Source organism: Ailuropoda melanoleuca, chromosome 9 (genome assembly GCF_002007445.2).
Source record: "Ailuropoda melanoleuca isolate Jingjing chromosome 9, ASM200744v2, whole genome shotgun sequence".
In the NCBI taxonomy this organism is placed as follows: Eukaryota; Metazoa; Chordata; class Mammalia; order Carnivora; family Ursidae; genus Ailuropoda; species Ailuropoda melanoleuca.
This window is the reverse complement of record NC_048226.1, coordinates 67,505,596-67,522,307: the sequence shown is the minus strand read 5'-3', so window position 1 is coordinate 67,522,307 and position 16,712 is coordinate 67,505,596. Positions and strand designations below refer to the sequence as shown.

Here is a 16,712-nt window from a genome sequence, read left to right as displayed (position 1 = left end):
TTATTTATTTGACAGAGACAGAGACAGCCAGCGAGAGAGGGAACACAAGCAGGGGGAGTGGGAGAGGAAGAAGCAGGCTCATAGCTGAGGAGCCTGATGTGGGGCTCGATCCCAGAACGCCGGATCACGCGCTGAGCCGAAGGCAGTCGCTTAACGACTGCGCCACCCAGGCGCCCCTTTTTTTAAGGATTTGATTTATTTAGTTGAGAGAAGAGAGAGAGCAAGCACACACCAATGAGAGGAGGGGCAGAGGGAGAGGGAGAGGGAGAGGGGAGGCAGACTCCCTGCTGAGCGTGGGGCTGGAGGCAGGGCTCCATCCCAGGCAGGATCTGAGATCATGACCTGAGCCAAAGTCAGAGGCTTAACCGACTAAGCCACCCAGGCGCCCCAGGAGAAGACACTACTGTAACACGACAAAGCCCAACCAACGTCCTGTATGCTTGGGAATATTTCATTATTGTAACTATGGATTGAGTTATGACAGTGGGCTAGGCACTACTGTTAAGCACTTCACATATACAAATTCATTTAATTCTCACACTAACTTTATGCAAAGGCAGTATTACTATCCCCATTTCACAGATCAGAAAATTGATTCACAAAGAGGTTAAATAGCCTGAAGTTCACACAGCTAGCAAGGGAATACACAGCCAGAGTGGCTATGATCTTAACAACCAATGATATACCATGAGAACCATTTCTCCATGGAGTGACCATGCCATTCCATTAATTGGTAACTGTTCTAGCAACCATATACAAAAGAGCTGAATGAACTGGGAAAGTTTGGACCAGAGCCATGGTGGTCAAAGTGTGACCCCTGGACCAGTAGCATCACTATCACCTGAGAATTTTTTAGAAATACAAATTACCATGTTACACCCAAGACCTACTGAATCTGGAACTCGGAGGGTGGGGCCCAGCAATCTATGTTTTAACAAGCCCTCTAGGTGATGCTGATGTACATGCGAGTTTGAGAATCACTGGCCTAAGGAAAAGGAAGCTAAGGGGAAACATCCCAGCTTCCCTTGTGTTTTTGAAGGACTGTAATACAGAGAAGAGATAACTTAGTCCTCACCATAAGTTGTTGTGTACATCTCACAAGTTCTGATGAGTGCTAAAAACTGGCTGAATGGTGAGAGATTTGGGCTCAAAATTAGGAAAGAGCTTCATTTAGAGCCGGAAGTAACCAATTATGGAAAGGGCTGCCACATGAGTAAATGAGCCTCTTATCATCTGGATTATTCAAACAGATGCTGAATGACCATTTCCCAGGACTGCTGGTGAATGGCAAGGTGGATAAGGCACTCTTGAAAGACCATGAGTGACAGAACCAGAAAATCAGAATGTATTAATTGGGCAGGTAGCTACTGAGAGCATATCCAAGGAAGACAGTTCTGAGGGCAGATGAAAGTCAGTGACACGTCTTGTCCTTATGACTTTGTAGCTCAAAGCTCACGCTCAGCTAGGCTGGCCCCATCATGAGTCCCAGGAAGACCCATTTGTCCCATATTCCTATCTTTATGTTACACTGCCTACTTGGAATGTCCTCTCTTAGTCCAAATTCTGTTTTCCAAAGCCCAACTCGAGTCATATCTTCTTAGTGAAACCTCTGAATTCCCTTCATACTTACTGTCAGTTGTACACACTGTTGGGTTTACATAAATTTGCAATTTAAGAGCAAAGATTGTGTCACATAGTTAGTGCCTTTCATTTCACTCTGTTCCATTGTAGGCAATCAATCAATACTTGAGGAACAGTCAGTTCATTGGGAAGATTCTTCTGCTATATTCTTTCCACCTCTGTTGCCCACGATAATGAAAACATGAAGTCCAGCTCCCTGATTAGGTGTAGACCAAGAACGTATATGGTACAGGTCCTACTGTTCACCTCACCACTTGCTTCCTGTCTACCCCTTGGCACATGGCAATGGACTAGCCCATGTCGCTTGATAAGAAAAGCTCCCCTTTTCCTTTTCCAGGGACTGAGAGGGCTGTTTCTATCATGTCCTCCATTCACACAAGCTCTGGATAGCCTGTTACAATCCAGATGCAGATGTATACATTAAAACTCTTATGACAAATCCAGTTATGATGTGTGCAGTGAAGCCAGTTTTCAGATTTTAATACTTCCTTTTTTTCTTCTACTCTTGTCATATGTGCCATGCTTGAAAAACATCTTTTAAAAACCACATTTTCACATCTTAAGAACACAAAAAAAGTGTCAGATACTTTTTTCCCCTTTGCAGTCTTAGAACTTCAAAAACAGCCAAGAGGAAGTTTTATAAAATACGTAAAAATATGTGCTGAGAGCTGAGGTTTTATATGCCAAGAGTTAGACTGTAGTGAATTTTTACTGCAGTTAATATAACTCCTAGGAAAAGAAAGCTTGCTGGAGACCCAGGCCCACTCTGTCATGGGAGGTATCACAACACTTTCTCAAAGATTATTCTTACATGTTTGAGAACCAACTCCTGGTTATCCACTGTTGGATTATCCAGAGTCCCCAACACCTGGTGCTTCTTTTCCTTCTTAATAAAGGCCTTTGGCTATTTCACAGCTCATTAGCACCTCTACCAGAAGGTAGGTGGTGACAGGGAGAAGAGGTGAAAGTAAAATCAGTAAATTTTACTGCTCGTTAGCAGCTCTTGTAAAAGATGTGGGACAAAGGGTTTGAAGCCATCATCATCCTCAGGATCATCGACAAGCATGTACGAAGTGCTCATGTGCAGGGTAGTAGCAAGCACACACAGGCATACCACTGTGGGTTTCTTCATTATTAATTACTTTCATTCTTTAAGTGTGTGAAATAATTAAGAGCTGTCTGGGTCACGAACACACGAACTCACCTGTTTTTGCACCCCACTGAGTTGCCGAACCTTGATGACGAGGGAAGCAGTCCGACCCTTGTACTGAATAGTTCTAATAAACGTCCCTGCGTGGTCCATGCTGAAGGGCTCTGACCAGCGCCAATTGCCCCAACCTTCAATACAGATGTGTAGCAGCTGGAGAGAAAAACAATAATCGTCATAATGCCAAAAGTGCCAACAAAAATCTAGTCCTAAAATGAAAGTCTCATTGCTGGAAAACCTTCCTATTTGTAATATTTAGCATCTGTTTTCTTTCTAACCTGCATTATTCATCCACTTCCAGCTTATTCAACCAGGCTAAGAATAGCAAATATGCCACAGAGAGTCAATGTGGTTTTCCAGATCACATTTTAAACCTTCTTAAAAATAATTGTCCTATCTAATGGTAAAAGGCCTGTTGAACATTTGAGAAAAGACCATTTCATTCATCTGGAGGACAAGAAGGTTGAAATGTGAGATCAAAGAACATTGGTCTTAGCTGATAGTTTATTCCTTCTTATGGCTAGACAGTAATTAAAGCAAAATTTCATTTGTGGCATTATTTTTAACCCTAAATTGCCATTCCTCCTTTTTTCCTCTTGATAAAGAGCAAAACAGCAATTCGAGGATGCAGTTCATTCAATATACTCTCTTTATTAGATCGCATATATCGTATTAGAACTACCTCTGACGATTTGAATGTAGGAGAAAACGTCTTTGTTTTATTTTTTGCTAGCCACTTATTTATTGTAACGTTTACCAAATGAGTCTCCTGAGTTACATTCATATTTATGCACACGGTATTGCCACCTGTAGTAATATTTAGATTTCTTTCATGATCATCAAATATTTTCTATTTCCACTCCTACTTCCTAAATGCACCAAAGAAAATCAGTTTAACTTAACAAGTATCCAAACAACATAATAATTACTGCTTTTTTAGGATATATGTTTTAAAGAAAATAAACAGCGTTCTATACAATTACTTAGAATAGACATTTTAGGCAGAACATTTATATAATATACAAATCACTATTTTCCTTCATATCATCTATAATTTTTTAAAAGAACCAAAGGCTGATCATATGAAACATTTTCCCAATTAAAATAACGAATAAAACTATAAAAACATTGTTTAAGAACTATCATAATAGGCCCTTAAAATAAATTCATTAAAAATTTACATGGGAATTGTCATAATAATAAGTCTTTTGACAGGAAGATTATTTTTCAGCTTTAGCATTAGAAGGAACCTTTAGAAAGTGCCTAAATTAAAACATTTCCCAAGGTCACTAGTCATCACAATACGATTTTGGTGGAAAGTTAAGGGAGGGGCTTTTTTGGGTTTGTTTTAAAATACCTTAATGAAATATTTTTTAAAAAACCTCCTAACTCATCTCCCTGCTTTTCATGTGGCCCCACTCCAGTCCTTCCTCCATGCAACTGCCAGTGACCCTGTGAAATCCAAAAGCTACCATTCAGATGACTTCTAGAAAAGAGAGCTAAGAAACAAAAAGAAAGAAAGAAAGAAAGAAAAGAAAGAAAGAGAAAAAAGAAAAGAAAAAAGAAAAGAAAAGAAGAAAAAAAAAATCCTGGACAGCAAGTACCTTTAGGGAAAATTTGGTCTTATATACACTCTACAACATAAAAGTACCAGAGTTATCTTTGATCTTTAAATATTAGTTACAGAGAAAAAAAAGAAAAACAATAGTGGTGCTTGGAACCATTTCAGTTTTTTGTAGCAGCAACTGGGAATAAAGCTCAGGGCACACACAAAACTAAAAGAAACAGGAAAGTTGTTTTCTTTGGAGAGACTAGTAGCTGGAAATGACAAAAAAATAATGAGGCGAGGTACCGAAGGTCAAGCTCGGCTATATTTTTCCTGAAAATTCCACAGCCTCTGAAGAAGGGTTCAATGTACACAATGTAATTGGAATTGAGGAGTGTTCGCATTTGCATACGAGCTCAGCTTTAGGTAGCCGCTCCCTCTGTGTGTACCCAGCTTCAACTGATGGAGTGTCACCAAGGAATATGCTGTTGGGTTTCGCTTGGCAGCTCCGTGTTCTCAAAATGTTGGCGTAGATATTTGCTTTGAATTATGAAAATCCAGATACGTCTGGATTTAGTTCACACAGAAAAGCTAGGTGGGAGAAAAACATAACACTTCTCCCCACATGCATCACTAGTAGAATATTTGTAATGTTTGGTCGACTGTTCAAAGCATCTAAAGAGCTATTCGATATATATCATTTCTTAGGGAAGGAATTGCATTTCGAAGAGAGAAAACCTACAAAAAGGACCTGAGAAGTCCCAGCACTCCTTCGGTCCTTCTTCCCATGGTGAGACTGCTTCGGGCACTAGACAGCAGTGCTGCTACTCATGGACATCCACCGAGTGGGGGAGTTCTGTTCTGTTGAACCAAATGACTAAATTTCACGGCTACAGGTACTGAACAGTCTCCATTTAAAAACAAATACTCATATATCTATTTTTTTCCCTATGCTGAAGGGTCTATAAAATCAGGCATAAAAATGTGAAATTCATGTTAGACTACTTGATCCTAATGCGATTTCTCTCTATCATTCCTCTGATAGATTTCTTTACTCAGGTACTATAAGGAATCTGATATGCTGGCCACTGTGGAGGAAGTAAGGAGGAAGAGCTGTGTCTTTTGTCCTGCAAGGGGCTTACGATCTTACAGGGAAAATAAAGCATGCATAAATAAATAAGAAGAGGCATTAGGAAAGATAAAACACGGTCCAGGAGTCTAGAGAAAGGAGGGCTTGTTCTAGGCTGTTGTGATCAGGAGAGTTTCGTGAAGCAGTTGGGGCTCAGAGTTACCATAGAATTTCAACTGGCAAAGATGATGGTTCTTTTCTGGGCCTAAGTGACAAGGTGAGATGTGAAAGCCAGGAGGTATGCTTGGGGGCAAAGTTAACAGTCTTGAATGGCTGGAGAAAAGGGAACATGAAAAACAGGAGTGAGGGATAAGGTCAGACAGGGAGATCTAGATCGTGGCCAGCACTGATTTACTAAGCGAGGAATTTGTGCTTTATTGAAGAATTAGCAGGTGGCCACTGAAGCCTTCTGTATAGGGGAGCGATGTGTTGAAAGGAGGGTAAGAGAGTGGTGTGTGGAAGAAGGAGGGCAACTGCAATAGTGAGGAGGAGAGGCAAGGTGGACCAGAAACCTGCAAATGTGGGAGAGATGAAGCAATAGCCTTAGCCAAAAATTTGCTATCCTTTGTTGCCTGGAGCCCCTGGTATTTTATGTTCTCTTATCAACTTGGAAATTTTCTTTCTCTTTTCCCTATTAAGTTTCCCTTACTGACTCACTTCCTCTACCATCTTTTCTATTCAGGCTTTTCATTCTTTTTGGCCTACTTAGCTAGTGTCTAATACTTTCCATCGGGGGAAAAAAGTCAAAATAGGAACCACTCTTGTTTGAACTTCTCAATGGGAACTGAAACTAAGCAATAAGGCAGGTTGTACAGTGGCCACACTTGTTGGAAGGGCCCAAGGGGCTACATTTTCTTTTTTTCCAGCAGCCCCAACACCCCCCCAGGGCACCCAGACTAAATTCAGTTTTTCCACTGAAGATCTCAAATGGGAGCATATGCAGCTCTCTCTCATTTTTTTTCAATACAAAATAGAAGTTAAAACTGAATTACTGATCAGGGGGCTGGGGTCAGCTCTCAGGACCACCCACAGTCACCTCCAAAGGGAGAATTCCTGAATCAGTTACAGAGGAAAGAAAAAGAAGATGAAATCTAGGAAAACAGGGTACACCAAGGACGAGAAAGAAAAGGGGATGGCCACATTTTAAAAATTGTATCTTAAATATAAATGAAGGTACAAGATAGTGGTCTGTGAACTTTATTTCACTATTCATTAGAAAACTGTTATCAAGATGATTGCTACCCAAATAATCACAAATAAAAAAATCTGTCTTCAGATTCACTTACACTTTTGCATTTTATAATAATTTACTGTACAGTAATATGTAACGTTCTAAGAAGAAATTGAAAATTGAAATAACTTCAAAAATCTTCCCAATCCATTATATTCTTGGTAGAAATTTTAGGCGTTCTAAAAAATTAACATTCAATCCAGGTGAAATAAACTATTAAATATATGTTAATATATTTAACAATCTATAAACAGTACATGTTAATATATATACATATATTAAAGGTTAAGCACCATGTGTATTTTTTAAACTTCTAAACTTATCACTATATCTCAAGAGCCTAGTACATAGTAGACATTCAATAGATATTTGTTGAATAAATAAATGATTGAGGATTACTGAAAAATAACCTAAAGTAGACATAAAAATTTTTAGTGGGGATATCTGCGCATAAAATAACATAAAATTCAGTATCAAATAAAAATATTTAGAAATAATTCCTATTTTTAAAACATTTTTCTTTTTCTCTATATTTTTAAAATTTTAATTTCAGTGCGGTTAATAGACAGTGTTATAGTCATTTCAGGTGTACAATACAGTCATTCAACAGTTACAGGTATTATTCAGTGCTTATCAAGATAAGTGTACTCTTAAAAACAATTCCAAGTTTTTTTTATATAATAATTTTTTATTATGTTATGTTAGTCACCATACAGTACATCCCAAGTTTTTGATGTAAAGTTCCATGATTCATTACTTGCGTATAACACCCAGTGCACCATGCAATACATGCCCTCCTTAATACCCATCACCAGCCTATCCTGATCCCCCACCCCCCTCCCCTCTGAAGCTCTCAGTTTGTTTCCCAGAGTCCATAGTCTCTCATGGTTCATTCCCCCTTCTGTTTACTCCCCCTTCCAAGTTTTTGAATGACCTTTCAATACAGGAGATGTGCTTTACATGGGTGACGATACCAGATTAAACTACAAATCAATGTAATCCCTCAGATCCATAATTCAGACACTGCAATAGTGATATTAAAGCATAAAGTAGATCCCAAATGATAGGCGAGCATTTTGAATGAAAATTAAGTTAAAATATTTTTTAAAACTCTTGTCTATCTAAAATAATATCTGGAAACTACAGATCAAATTACATAGATCAAAGTTTAACTGCTTGTTTGGAATGTGCAACAGAACTGATAGTACATGTCGTACCAATAAATTAACATAAAAATAAAATGAAATATGTTGCTCATTACTGTTTTTTCAAGGCAGTTAAATTTCAAGGATGTTCAGAGCATCTGACGTAATGCTAAAAAACCAGTGGAAAACTCTCTAGATAATGGCTAATGGCTGGTGTCACCCTGATTCAATACCGGAACTCTCAGAACCCTCTATATTCTTTTACATTTATTGATAGAACATAATCTCACGAGTAAGGAATGAGAAACGTGGAAATAAATCATATTCACTTATTTTCTAGTGGATAACTTGGACTCTTTGATGCAGGGTATTTTGGAAGAAAAAGGAGAAAGAGAAAGAAAGCTTTCCAAATCGATGGTCCAGGAGGTGGTGTAACAGAGGCCCCTCCATCATCACACAAGCACTGCGTAGCTGGCTCTTCCACCAATGGGACTGCTTGTAGGTTTTTCCTTACGACTAAATTCAATGAAGTCCGCAAATACTGTGCAATCAGCCTAAAACAACCCTTTATGAAAAAGGGAACCCTGGCACACTCACCACACATCCGCTAGAATGAAAACTGTAGCTGGAGGGTAGCCCTTGTCAAAAACCTGAGTTTCAGATACTGACTCATCAATTCTACATAGGAATTTCTCATAGGGTGATAATTATACATATGTGCAAAGATTTACCTAGATGTAAGCTTATTCCAGCATTGTTTTAATAATAAAAATTAGGCACTGCTAGGAAACTGATGAAATAAAAATATTGTAAAAACAATAAGGGCTATCATTTGTTAGACACGTACTATGTGCTGAACATTGGCCTCAGTGATTTTTATAGATCTTCTCATTTATTCTTTAACACAATCTCACGAGGTAGGTTCCATTTTACAGATGAAAAAGCAAACGGAGTCCCAGAGAGGCTGAGCCAGCTGCTCAGAGCCTCGGTGCTGGGAGGGCACGGGATAAGATCTGAACTCAGGTGTGCTTTCTCTGAGTAAGTGGTACCGAGTCTGGTGTGCTTAACCATATTTAGATTGTAGAATCCTCTCCAACTACTGAAGAAAATAATCACAGCATGAAAAAGCACTGAGAATATTAGCAGGAGATTAATAGGGAAAAAAGCACATTATAAAAAGATCTGTGCAGTACACATTCCGTTTTTGTAAAATGAAGAAAAAGTAGTTGTGGCTGTTTCTAGGGGAGAAAATGGCTAGAAATGTGCCAGAATGCTAACAGTGGTTATCTTGGGGTTGTGTGTTTTAAGTATTCCTTTGTGTATGTGTTTGGTGTGCTTTTATGTAATTTCCAAATGTCATACTATAGATATGTATTATTTTGGATTCAGATAAAAAATAATGTTATTAAAAAGAAAAATGTCTAATAGAAAGCATACAGAGCCTGTATTTTAAGGGAAAAGAAATGACACATTTCTATTTTAGTAACTCAAATTCAGCTTCCTGCCTGAAGTCTCCCCCTCTGTCCTAGTCGGTGTCACAGCTTTCTCATTCGCACTGCTGGTGCTTTGCTAAAAGGGTGACAGGATGGTCAGTTCATCTCTGTAGCCTTCGAGCTCCTTCTATAGGATCTGGTTTGCTCTACTACCTACATGATCCTTGGAGCAGTTTAATGTAATTACTTGAGCTTTTTCCCCTAGGGCAATAGGTTTTTTTTTTTCTTTCCAATATAGCAAATATTTTTAGGATCTACATCCATTAAATGTTTACCATAAGCCAACGAACTAAGCTACACATGGTGGATACAAAGATGAATGAGACACATTACTTGCATTGGAAATTCTCACAACAGAGTGGGAGAAACATATTTAACAAGAAAAATTATGCTGCAAAATTTTATGAGAGGAAGGAAAAATTCAGAGGTATTCTGTTTGGGGAGTTAAAAGATTGACCAGAGGACGTATTTAGTTACCCAAAGAAATAACATGAAAAAGCATGTTGAAATAGAGTAAATAACAGATATACAGGACTGTTGCTTCTGATAAACAAAAGCAGGTGACAGCCTAACTTGGAGTGGTCTTCCTGCACAAAATTAATGTCTACAAAGCACACTGAGTGCAGTACAAACAGGGACAGGTCCTAAAAGTAGCAAGCTATAGCTTCAAACCATTTTTGCAAACAAACGACTTCTTGTCCTACTTCTTGTCAATGTAATTTGGAAAATTAACTTTATAGTATGAACTCATCAGCTTACAATCCTCTAATAGCTTTGATCCTAACCCAAAGGGAACTACTGAATTCTGATCCTGGAAAGGAAAGAGTCATACTGGAACAAAAATCATCATTTTAGGAAGCCAGGTCTTGCTCTTGCGCAGCCAGAAGCATGTATAGCTTCTTGGGGTGAGGAGACGGGAGGTTAGGAAGAGGACCTGCCCACGAGAGAGTCGTACGGAAAGGGCTAAAGAGGCAGTGAACTCTTGGTCAGTAGCTGCCACTTCCCCTCCGGGCATCAGTCATCAGTAAACACCAGGGACCGGAGCCTTAGAGACACGGACAGAAAACAACTGGCAGTTTCTCAGGCTGTTTGATGTCCTGCTCTTTCTACATCTATACAGAGATGGTAACTCCCAGGGAGAAACAGACTGTGGCCGTACTCCGCTGTATTTTATGAGAGGTCAGCACAAGACAAACATGACAGTGGAAGAAAGAGTCAGGAACAACAAAAACAGCTGCCAACAAGGGGAACTGTAGTTTTTCATAAAGTGTGACAGTTTGGGGTATCAGAGAAGCATGAAAAGATGCAGGAGAAGGTGTTGCCTTTGTATAGCTGAGAAATATTAGGACATGCCTGCTAGAAAATGGGAAGTGAGAAAGGAACTGCCTTTGTCATTCGGCCCTGCAGCTGGCAACGAGAATGACAACCTCATCATTCCTCAAGTGATAACGGAGTCTAGCCAAAGACAAGCCATACATATAATCACTAACAAACACTGAAAATAAGCCATGTGACCTCTGAGAAAATATTACAAAGCAAAGGGAAGAGAGTATCATCTTAAAAAGTGAGGGGAAGAGAGTAATTACCATAAACACCCTGTTGCGGAATTCAGGAAAAGACTATCAGGAAAAGTTTTCGGTCTTTAAACTGTGCAAAAATACATGATTTCCTTAAAACTGTAGAAAACCACTGAGAGGAAGGAACAGTCTGGCATAAATAGAAAACAGCCTGAGGTTAAAATAAATAGGTGATACAAAAAGGTAATTCGATAAAACAATGAATACAGGAAAACCTAAAAAATGCGTTTGCAGAATAATGATTTACACTGATGGAAGTAGAGCTAGTATGAATAACTACTATGGAAAATAAATTGAAAACCTTTAGAGTTAAAGACAAATATGTAAAGAAATAGGACAGAAAATGTCACAGGTATGAAAGAAAACATATACACAATTAATATAAAAAAAGAAATAATTCTATCATATCCTCCATCTATAAGGCTCTATAGCTTTAAAACCATGCATTTGCGTCCTTCCATCATATAGCTTATGGTAAATTATTAGAATTTCCATGGCTAAATAGGATGTCTAATGCCACACTTTCTAGCAAACATTAAGGCTTAATCCATGTTTCAACGTATCTAATGAGCAAATCATAGAATCTATCTGAAATTTGAAAAGATTTATATTTTACAAGTAATTCTAAACAGAAATCCAAATTCAAAAATTTATTTATGATTTTTCACCATTCAGGCATCAGTCTCTGCTCAGTCTCTGGCTAAAAATTACATACTTAGAGAAAAAGAAGTTAAAAAAGAAGTAAGAGTAGGATGAATAATTGTGGTACTTCTGACATATACATTGTCTACTAAACAATGGGATGCTTCTTTGCTAAAAAATTACCTAAACCCAAATTATCTAAATTAGCAAAAAATATATACTTCAAAAATATTTTTGCAAGAAGATTTCATGAGCAAATTCTCTTATATTAAAATATAATTTTATTCATAATTTTTGGGACATAAGATTCATAAAATCAGCTATAAAGGCACATAGTAAAAAAAGTATGAAATGACATATAGGTTTTAAAGAGATCATTTCAGCATTACACATATATATTGTTTTCATGTTTCTGAAGAGTGTGGACTTCCCTATATTTAAATGATATGTGACTGAAAAGACATGATACTAATGGCTGCCTCACATCCAGAATTGTGTGAGTCTCTGAGATGGTTCACCCCGATAACAGCCACAAAGGGTTGAAAAGTGAAAATTCAGAAAAATGTGATATGTATGTGTATGTGTGAGTACAGAAAAGGATGGTTTGTTAATAAAATTNACAGCCACAAAGGGTTGAAAAGTGAAAATTCAGAAAAATGTGATATGTATGTGTATGTGTGAGTACAGAAAAATGTGATATGTATGTGTATGTGTGAGTACAGAAAAGGATGGTTTGTTAATAAAATATGAAATAATTCCTATTTTCTTTTAAACTAATTAAGTAAAATAACAACTTCAATTGCTTAATTGAGTTGCACCAACAGCCAGGAGATTTTGGTGCTGTGTAGACACAGTCTTTTCACAGGATGATAGCTGATGGTCGCCATGCTCTTGGTTAGACCCAGCTCTTCAGTGGAAGAGAAAAGAGCATGTTGGATAGAAATAATAAAGAATAATTAGGTGAGCTGAGAAATGGAAACCAACAAGATAAGAAACAAGAGATACTGTTTAACAGTCATTCAGGTTTGGAAAAATATTCTGCGTTTGTGAGCCGAACTCTCTTGTTTGTTTGAAAATCAATTTTGACTAAATACAAACATAAACAATAGAGAAACCTAACCTAAAAAACTTTCTTTTAAATTGTTCTCAAATGTAACATTCATCATTCAGCAAAATTTACTTTAATGTAAAATAGAAGACATGCCAACACGTGTCCTAAGAAAGGCTAAAACAGTTTGATGCTATCTTTATTTTTAGTCATCACGGCAATTTAGACAATTATAATTGTTACCCCTAATTTTTAATTAGAAAAAAAAAAAGTCAACAGATGGATATAAAAGAAATCCAAAATTTTTATAGTTATTTATTTTCATTTAACTAAACTGCCTTGCCATACTAAGAAAACATTTTTGTAAAGGTTAAATAAAGTATTTCATGGCAACCGCTGCTTCTCAGTGCCTGTATAACAAGAAACATGAGCCAAAGTTGTGCAAGTTGGTTTTCTTTCCCAGTAAGGGAATGTGGTATCTAAGACCTTGTCCTAACTCATTTTATCCCCAAGTGTAAGTCAAGCAAGTCAAATATGAACTAATGCCTGAAGGGAAGTCCCTGACTCCAAAAGTATGGATTATTTCACATTTATCTTAAAATCTGCTCTCAGAGTTCTTAAAATTCACTAACTTGGCAAGTCAGGAATTATCATGAGAAATGAAATAATTTCATAACTATGAAGTCATCCAACATTCCATGCATCTGACACTCATTGGGCTTGGCCATGTCTTGGGCATTATTCTGACCTTTAGATAATAAGCTCTTCAATATCCTGTTCAGGATGGAAATAATTAAAAAGTACCACAGTATAATAGGTGTGCCATTGTCTTTAACAGGGTTAATGCTTTTGTTACAGACTTGTGCTAATAGGTTATGATTAGAGACAATCACATTATGTATGCTGAAATCTTTATAACATTGTTAATCAGTATTTCCCATTACTTAAAAATGGCAAAATACCACGCTTTAATGGTCCAGCTGCATTCCCTTTCTCCAAGTACTCTGTATGAAAATTCACATTTAAAACTAGTTCAGTAAAGGACCTTTATATTTAGACATCAAGAATTCACATTTCCAGAGCACGGGCTTGTGAAAAGCCTTTGAGTGTCTTGTAAAAAGCTTAAGGAATCTTCAGTACATTTTCCTCCAGAGCTATATTTCAATATCTAAAATTTATTGCCAGAGGAGGGACAGAGAGACCATTAGCAGCACCAGCAGTCATTCCTCTGGGTGCTTCACAGCTGAAATAATCCCCAGTTGTTCTTTTTCATGCTGGCTTGTAGAAAACTCCAGAAATCAGCCCGGGGACTGAATAAAGTGCCCTATCACAATCCTATCTTTGCCATTTCTGGTCAAAGACTTTAAAAGTTTTAACTAGGTCATACTGCAAATCATTTTTACAAAGAAACTTTGAAAAATACAGGAAAAATAAAACTCAGCCCGAACCTCTGCCTCTCATTTAGAGTGAATGCATTTCCCAATAGAAAATGAAGAAATTCCTAATATGCTCTAGTTTCTAAATACTTACTAATGAAAACTGTTAGGGCCCCATTTACCTCTATTGGTTACTTCACAAGGCCCTCTAAGCTTCCACAGAGAATGTAAATCTCGTGGAATCTCTCACGAAACTGAAATATTTGAGAAAGAAAGGTGAAGGGACAGAGTCTACAGTCTACTGCTTTGCTCTTTCAATTACTGCCTAAAACCGAAATAAAGACGCAGTCAGTGGTGACCGGACAGTAGGTTCCGGGTACTCAAATGGAGTCAGTGTTTACAGAATATTTGGGATTAAAATCCTTGCCAGATGGTCCCAAGAAGTGTTTACCTCACTGTTGATTTTAGCTATCTGAATGTCAGCAACAGTAAAAAGAAGCTTGTTACTGCCACTGGGGAGCAAAGGCATACAATCCTTCCTCCCCACATGGAATTGCTAGTTGCAGACAGCTGTGCCCTACACAACTAGGGTGATACTGGAGGCTTCTGGGAATCGACTTCCATGGTTAGAGAAGGAGATAATGTGTGGCAAAGTTAATTTAAATGATTTACTTGAAATCGCTAATATTTGGTAACTATACAATGTACTTTTAGTTTATGACAAACGGTAAGATTTTTTTCACAGTTAAATTGGGAAGAGTTGGGGATGCTCGGCTGGCTCAGTTGGTAGAGCATGCAACTCTTGATCTCAGGGTCATGAGTTCGAGCCCCATGCATGGTATAGAGTTTACTGAAAAATTAAAAAAATAAATTGGGAAGAGTTGGACATGCACGTGGACCTGAAAGGTGCTCTCATTTGGAGAATACTGTCAATTCCCTCCTGTAGTCATCTACTTTTGTCATAGTTTTCATTAGTGGCCATTGGGAGGTCAAAGGGGAGGAGGTGTGGGAGACCAGGAGCCACTCAATTAAAATCCAACTTCACTGACAGTATACAGAAGCATACATTCGCAGATCAGAGGACCTCCTTTTGAAAAAGTTTGTAATTTTCATATTGTTAAAATAATTAAGCTTTTAAGTCTACGTTCTTGAGAAATGTCAGAAACATTGTAAGTAATGAAAACATTTACTTATTTAGTGAACATTTATCAAATGCCTAATATGAGCAGACTACAGGATTAGACACTATGGAAAATTCCTTTTTTTAAAGGCTCCTACTGTTTTTTTCTTTCTTTTTACTTACAGCAAATACCCTTTATGACCTCATCTGCATTCACACTCATCCTTATTCTCTCTCTCATTTCAAAGTCAGAGGAAGCTTTTGTGGTAAGTTGCAAATGGCCACAAATTCTCTCAGCAACTCTCAGTGAGCGCTAATACCTAGTTCCTTATTCTTTGGATCTGGCCTAACCCTGTGACTTGCTCTGCCCAAGAGAAGGTGGCAGGAGATACTATGTGAGCTCTGAGCTTAGGCTCAACAGGCTTTGTAGTTTCTGCTCTGGCTTTCCTGTCTGGGCTAGTCTGCTGGGGCAGTCACATGGAAGAGAACCAAGAGTAACCTGGCCAACAGCCTGCCAACTACCACATATGTAGGTGAGGCCATGTTAGACCACAAGTGAGCTGCGCAGACACCAGCAGAACTTCCTCCCACCCAGGGTCAATCCTTCTACCTGTGATCGGGATTCCTTCCTCTTCCCCCCCTTCTAAGACTTTATGCCATTAATCATTTTTCCCTCTCTTCTGCATGTCAACCTTTGCTACTTATTGCTTCCGTATAAAACATGCCTACATTTCTTCCATTTAAAACCCTGGCTTGATCCTGCAGCTTTCTCTAGTTAACACCCAGTCAAGATAAAAAAAAAAAAAAATGCTGAATCTCTCCATTTCCTCACCTTCTGTTCATTTTCAGCCCACTTCAATTTGGCTTCTATCCATATTTTGCCATGAAGAGACTTTCCTTAAGCCATTAATGACCTCTCAGTTGCCAAGTACAATGGCCTCTTCAGTTCTTGTCTTATTCAATCTCTGTACGGCATCTGATAATTCTGCCCCTCTAGATATTCTCCTTTCTTGGCTTTTAGAACACCGCATGTCCTACTCTTCCTGTTATGTCTTAGTTTTCCTCATACCTCTTATCCCTTTCAGTGGATCCTGTTTCTTGCCTAAGCCCTACATTCTACTATTATTCCTCATGGCAGCCCACTTCCAAGATCGCACCAGTGATCCCTGTCTTTTTTTATTTGTGCCTTTGCATAGTCCCCTCCCACGCTGAATAGGGCTGATCTGTGTAACCACTAGGATATCAAAGAAATGACAATGAATGACTTCTGAGCTTAGGTCATAAAAGACACTATGGCTTCTGTCTTGTTCTATCTTGGATCACTCGATCTGGGGGAAGCCAGTGGCTATGTCATGAGAATACTCAACCAACTCTATGGAGATATCCTTGTAGCAAAGAGCCAAGTCCTCCTGCCAAGAGCCATGTGAGTGAGCCATTTTGGAAATGGATCCTCCAGCCCAGTCAAGCCTTTAGATGACTACAGTTCTAGCTGATGTCTTGACTGCAGTCTTCTCAGAGACTCTGGGCTACAACTACCCAGTTCAACCACTCCCAAAA

General features: G+C 38.3%; 1 protein-coding gene across 7 annotated transcripts in view; it reads right to left on the bottom strand.

Moving 5' to 3' along the window:
* The window catches only part of VPS13B (vacuolar protein sorting 13 homolog B), a 768,204-nt gene that overhangs the window by 58,398 nt on the left and 693,094 nt on the right, over positions 1-16,712 (bottom strand). For all 7 annotated transcript variants that reach the window (XM_034668364.1, XM_019810220.2, XM_034668365.1 and 4 more), the window contains one exon: positions 2,846-3,001. In XM_034668364.1, coding sequence (XP_034524255.1) covers positions 2,846-3,001 — 156 coding nt within the window. The remainder of the gene's footprint in view (positions 1-2,845; positions 3,002-16,712) is intronic.